This window comes from Myxine glutinosa, chromosome 3 (assembly GCF_964187855.1).
Source record: "Myxine glutinosa chromosome 3, kmMyxGlut1.1, whole genome shotgun sequence".
NCBI lineage: Eukaryota > Metazoa > Chordata > Myxini > Myxiniformes > Myxinidae > Myxine > Myxine glutinosa.
The window spans coordinates 14516846-14523181 of NC_136263.1; the positions used below are offsets into that span (position 1 = coordinate 14516846).

The 6336-nt window shown below is 43.3% G+C and overlaps 1 protein-coding gene across 1 annotated transcript; it reads right to left on the bottom strand.

The window, feature by feature from the left end:
• Window positions 1-870: 870 nt before the first annotated feature.
• On the bottom strand, window positions 871-2378 carry LOC137426449 (uncharacterized). Its single transcript, XM_078773496.1, has 2 exons — window positions 2003-2378; window positions 871-1864 (listed from the first exon to the last, which is right to left on the bottom strand). Exons 1-2 carry the CDS (start codon window positions 2369-2371, stop codon window positions 1016-1018), a joined length of 1218 nt encoding a protein of 405 aa, XP_078629622.1. The 5' UTR covers window positions 2372-2378; the 3' UTR covers window positions 871-1015.
• Window positions 2379-6336: the final 3958 nt, after the last annotated feature.

Below are 6336 nucleotides of genomic sequence, written 5' to 3' on the forward strand. Positions count from 1 at the left end.
TCCAACATGGCTGCCGGACCACGTGAGAAATTAAATAATAAATTTATTTTCTCTAATATAATTTTTGCATAGATCTGGCTCAATAAATTTCAAACTGATCAGACTAAGTGTTGTCCCTGTCTAATTATGACGTCATAATTAGGGCATAAATGACGTCATAGTTAACAACACTTATTCCCCAGTTCTTTACAATGAGCGACGTTTCAATTATTTCCATGGAGAAGTTTTAGAGATATAGAGGTGCAACGTTTTTTTAAGTTTTTCATAGATGGCACCTGTACCACGTGACCGATGACGTCATACTTATCATTAAAATATTCTACAGGTGGAGGCGCTCCTATGGTGAAAATTTAGTGTCCATCGGACCAACACTTGCAGAGAAAAAGAAAATTCAAACTGATCGGATGAAGCTATACACTTGTCGAATTATGACCTCATAACGAAGGCACCGATGACATCATTATTAACACATGTTATTCTCCATGGGGAGTACTTGACAATGATGAAGCTATATAGTCTAGTAGGAAGACTAGGTCCCCCTGCACCCCCCGGAGATATACTTCTAATCAGTGTTTCTAGATTGGAAAAAATGTGTAGAAAATGACTAGCTATGGCCCCAAGCTGAAAAAATGTCCCACATACCATTTTTATGCAAATTACTGCTGCCATTATCAAAAAAACGATTTTTGACATATCTCAGCCAATATTGCAGATAATTGAAAAATGAAGGTGTCTAGACCCATGTTTTGAAGGGCATAGATCATGATAGAACTATTCATAACATGATTACATGTGTCTATGGTATACTAGTATGCTAATTAGTGCTTTATTTACAAAATAATCACAGTTTTACGAAATAATAGACTCATATTAAGGTCCGTCTACACAGACGTTAACACAAAGTTTTATTTTTCTAAATATTACAACTGTCAAAATAGTCCTAGCACTCAATGTGACCACTCTTCTCTTGCTTGTTTTAGATAAACATCATTAGCATTAGTGATTCTACACTGAGTCAGTCATCATCATTTTCATCGAAATCGTCAGAGTCAAACTCTTCTTCTCCTTCCTCTTCCTCCTCCTCTTCGTGCTCTCCTGTGTTCAGAAGATCCACCAGTGAGGTTGGTAGGATGGGACCACTGGACCACATTGGTTTCAACAGTCCTTCATCAGTCCTTATCCATCCTTGCTCCTCATAAGGTTTTGGCTTTTCGATGATAGGTTGATCGGCTCTTTTGTACAATGCTACGCGGTGGTTCACACGCTGGATGTGCGGCTTCAGGGCAGACTGGCATGGAGGAAGGCGAGCCAGATCAACCTTGGACTTGGATGTGAGGGTCTTGTCCTCTCCCACCATTTTTCGTAGCAGCTTGGCACGGACAATGTCCACTGATGACTCGCGACTCTGGCCGTACATCACACAGGTGAATTTTTCTAACTGCCTCTCCACCTCAGGGTTGGCATCCCAGTTGTCACCCAGTTCACCGAATGCCCTGTGAAACCTGGGATTCTTCTCCAGCTTTTTCAAGGGCCCGACTTTTCCCTTCCCTTTGAAGGCACTGGTGCAGTCTTCTCCGCTGAACACATAGTACCCCAGGAGAGTGGCACAGTAGTCCTCTCCCAGGGATTCTGCCAGCTCAGAGACGTTGACAAGTTGGCGATGCTTCCCTGACCCTGTATCCAGGTACACCGTCAGCTTGATGTTGTGGGCATGGTGGAGCAGGATCAGGAGGATGTCTGTGTCCGGTGTTCTGACTACAGCGTTCTTGTATCCGATGGTAGCAGCATGATGGAGGTACAGAACCACCCTGGTATCAGTCTCTTCCTGGTTGCTGTAGATCGTGGGGAGTTCACGTACCTCGACCTGAAACACAAAAAGGCACCGCATTTCAATCACCAGTCACTGCCAGTTTCAGATCTAGACAAACATCACAGGTAATCACCTTTTTTTCAGGAAAAATTACAAATTGAATCGCCATTCACGAAGGGCTTTCAATTTTACCTTGCCATTCGTTGAGGCAAGTTGGTGGGCCTTCCCCTCCACGATCAGCACAGCCATCTCTGTTCTCTCCAGCCTGGTAGCTGCCTCTTGTCCACTCCACACTTTCAGAAGAAGCTGGCACATCTGCTTTTTGTTGTCGTCATTTGCAAGGAACATTTTGAAGTCATATGGCTTCCTGGTTGCTGGTCCAGCCAGAATGATCTTCTCTGAGCTGCCCCGCCTCAGCCTTTCCTGCGCTTTGATTGACTCAGGATGGTAACTGTCAGTGGAGAACAGAAAGTGCTGCTTGGCCACCATCTGATCAAGCACCTGCAAGCATATCTCACCACATGTTGGGGGAAGGTTGGCAAGGGTATGCAGCAGCGCCATTCCATCCTGGATGAACCTCTCCTGGAGAGGTTGCCCTCTCCTGTCACAATTTGTGGTGTACGATAAGTTGAGACTTCATCCAGGACCTTGGCGAGAGCAGTTTCCAACTCCAAGGCGAAATCGTAGCTCTCAGAGTGTCCAAGCCTGTGTAGTATTGTGGTGAGCTGTTTGCTTCGGAACAGGTGCCTTACAGTCACACAGAGGAGAATGTGCTTTGGTAACTTCCATTTTCCATCTGACACTGCACGGCACAGATCTTGTCCAATGGAGAAGACCAGACGCTTCACCTTTTCTGTCTCGATGCCCTCCTTGCCAGTCATTAGCACGCTGAGAAAGCGGACAAGGTCTGGAGGTAGGATGTCTTCAGGATTGAGCTCCATGTCTTCAGCTGTTGGTGGCCATGGTTGGTCTTTACACTCTCTGAAAGCCTGTAGAATACCCTGGCGAAGTTGGAGGGCAACATTTTGGTTCTTGTTTGTGCTTCCGAGTGTGAATGCTCGTGCGAGAGCATTGGAAACTGTTATGTTTGAGCTGTGCACAAGCCAGAAAGAAATGACATCACATTTGTCATGATCAACCTTCGTGAAGTGGATATGCTCCTTGATTGGGTCATTCTGTAGGCGTTTCAGTAGTTTCTCTGACCGATAATTTGAGTTCTCATATCCATTCAGTTTCAGTTCCTCGACATAGAGCAAGCGCAAGGAAGAAAGCTGTAGAACTTTATTCTGCTGGATGACCTGGGTTTGAATGTGTTCCAGTACTGAGTTGAATGCCTTTTCATGGGCGGCTGACATGCAAGCCTGCTCCTTTGGTGCTTCGGCTCTGTGAATCGCACGCTCGTAGTTGTAGAATGCTGTGCGGAAAGCTTTAAAACATGACGGATGGTGTTTGGCCTCACATGCAAAGAGGTCTTTGTTTTTCACCTTTCGATGGAGTCGATAGAGACCCATTTTCTCAGCCCGTGTTTCGATTTGCTCCCATGCATTTTCTTTGTTTTTAAAGGATGGGAAGGTTGTAGGCCTCTCAGTATTGCGATGAGCATCTTTGGTCTCAACTTTCTCACAAAATATACACTCTGGCGGGAAGATGGGTTCAGCAGAACCTCCTGGTTTACGAGGAGAGTGATGCCATGATGAGGTTGATGGCCCTGGTTCTGTATCATCTCCCAGACGATGAAAGTGGCGGACAAAGTGCTTATAACACTTGCTGTGATATCCTACTCTTTCTAGGTCATCAGGAAGAGTTGCCGGGATCTGATCACATACTGATTGCATACGACATGGGGAGTCATGCGGTTGGTTGAGACGTCTATCCCGGATCTTTTGAAGCAGTTGCAGTTTTTCTGAAGCAGATCCTTTAATTTTACGGAGGGGCGTGAAATCCCCATGATCAGACATGGATGGTACATGAAGGATGCATGTAGGAGGAGAGCTTTGGGCTGCAGGTTCTACACTCCGTTTTCTTTTGGGCATGCTTGCTGTCGATGTCTACCATCACTGTTAAATGACAAATAAGAAATCACGAATGATGTTAAAAGTGCCTGTGAAAGGAGGCTCTGAGTTTTCAGTGAGGTAACAGAGGTTCTGAGTCATGTTCTACACTAGGGTACTTTTTAGCTGACTAAACCATGTTTAGTGGCATCAAAAGTGCTAATAGCTAAAACATCTAAATTCTTCCACACTAACGTTAGCTATCTAGGCCAATGAAACATTGTGCTAAGTTACTGTAGCTAGCTCAGCTGTCGTGCCTCTTTCTGGTTCAATTCATATACAGAAGTCAACAGATATGTCTCATGTTTGGCATTAACAAAAGTTTAAGTTACACCGACATTAGGAACATACTGTACATAGATGAGGCTAGCTTTAACGTTAGCTAACATGGTGCTAGCTGGCTCAGCTGTTATTCTGCCTGTTTATGATTTCATGCAGAAACTGAAGTCAAGAGTGTGAGTAACATTATAGTTAGCATCTTACCTGGCTAGATTGGAGGATGAATACCAAGAACAACACACAGATGGAATGGAAGACTGAACTTTCAACTGAGGTATTCAATAACATCAACGTTACCAATTGATACGAGCGCGCGACATTACCAATTGATACGAGCGCGCGAGCGCGCATGTTACATGGATGGAAATGTAAAATGGCAGCTATAGCAGCACTAATTTGGATCTCTAGTCTGTCATTTCTGCACTGTGATTGGATAACATAAAAAAATATGTTTGGGAGTTAACAGCAGGAGTTGGTAGATTTTACGTGGGCTGGGTGAGAAACCTTTAAATAAGCAAGTGAAAATCTCTCGCAATACAAAGTCAATGGTGGGAAGAAAAGTTGAGTGGTACCAATGTTACTGCCAATGTCCCGCCCCTATGCAAGACTCAGGAGCATCTTGTTGACATTTGACCTTGAAAATACCTGGGTTTAGACCCCTTATGTACCATGTTAAGTTATCTGCAGTATTAACGTATCCTTATCATTTGTAAAACTGATTATTTTGTAATTACAGCATTAATATGCATACTAGTATACCATAGACACATGTAATCATGTTATGAATAGTTCTATCATGATCTATGCCCTTCAAAACATGGGTCTAGACACCTTCATTTTTCAATTATCTGCAATATTGGCTGAGATATGTCAAAAATCGTTTTTTTGATAATGGCAGCAGTAATTTGCATAAAAATGGTATGTGGGACATTTTTTCAGCTTGGGGCCATAGCTAGTCATTTTCTACACATTTTTTCCAATCTAGAAACACTGATTAGAAGTATATCTCCGGGGGGTGCAGGTGGACCTAGTCTTCCTACTAGACTAATACACTTGTCGAATTATGACCGCATAACGAAGGCACCGATGACATCATTATTAACACATGTTATTCTCCATGGGGAGTACTTGACAATGATGAAGCTATACACTTGTCGAATTATGACCTCATAACGAAGGCACTGATGACATCATTATTAATACATGTTATTCTCCATGGGGAGTACTTGACAATGAGCCATGTTTCAATTTTCTCCATGGAGTGGTTTCAGAGATATAGAGGTGTGAATTTTTTCCAAGATGGCGCCTGTACCACGTGACCTATGACGTCATAATTCTCGTTACATTATTCTACAGGAGGAGGTGCTCTTATGGTGAAATTTTGTGACAATCGGACAAATGGTTGCGGAGAAAGTGAATTTTAAAAATGCAGACACTCACGTACGCCACACATATGTGCACCACATGTACATACGCAACCGAATACCTAACCCTGCTTTTCCCTTCGCGAGCGCAGGGTAATTACTATGACATCAGGAACTCCTGGAGGCATTTGCGGCGGTCTTCCGTTTGGCCTGCTACAAGACACAAGTCTGGCACAGCTGATTCTAATTCATTTCCTTCAGTCCACAGCGTCAAATCACGAGGACAGTATCGCAAAAACTAAGCATGAAGCAAGGTTGACTGTTTTAGAAATATTTCATCATGAGAAAGAGTATTTTAGAAATATTCCTTATTTCATCCATCTCAAGATTCATTGGGTGCAAACCAATGCATCATCGACATTTGCTTGTCTGCCTTCTTTAATCTACCATCCACTTTTCTTCCATCGGTGGAATTGCTTCCCGTATCCAAGTCTCATCTTGCTCTTCCCACGAGCACTAGGCCTTAAGAATGCCTTCGTACTGTCAATGTGTGAATACCATCTCACACACCTGTCCAGAATGAGGCAGCGGCTCCGCACAGTACTTCCTTCTCTATCTGTTGATTCAATCCTTTTTCTCCATCCTTGCAATGGATACTCTGTGATCCTGCATTTTCCTATGCTTAAACAACTTACATGTGTTTTAGATAACACGAACAAAGCTTACTACAGTATTGATACAAGGCCTAATGATCTCAAGCAAGGGACTGCATCTGTAGGAGACCTTCATTCCATGTTTTGTGTGCAGGAGAAATAAAGGACTGTAACAAAAT

Coding starts and splice junctions, on each gene's coding strand:
- LOC137426449 (XM_078773496.1), bottom strand. CDS start 2,371: ATGGCGCTGCTGCATACCCTTGCCAACCTTCCCCCAACATGTGGTGAG. Junction 1,865..2,002: donor TTGCCTCAACGAATGGCAAG/GTAAAATTGAAA, acceptor TTTGTGTTTCAG/GTCGAGGTACGTGAACTCCC.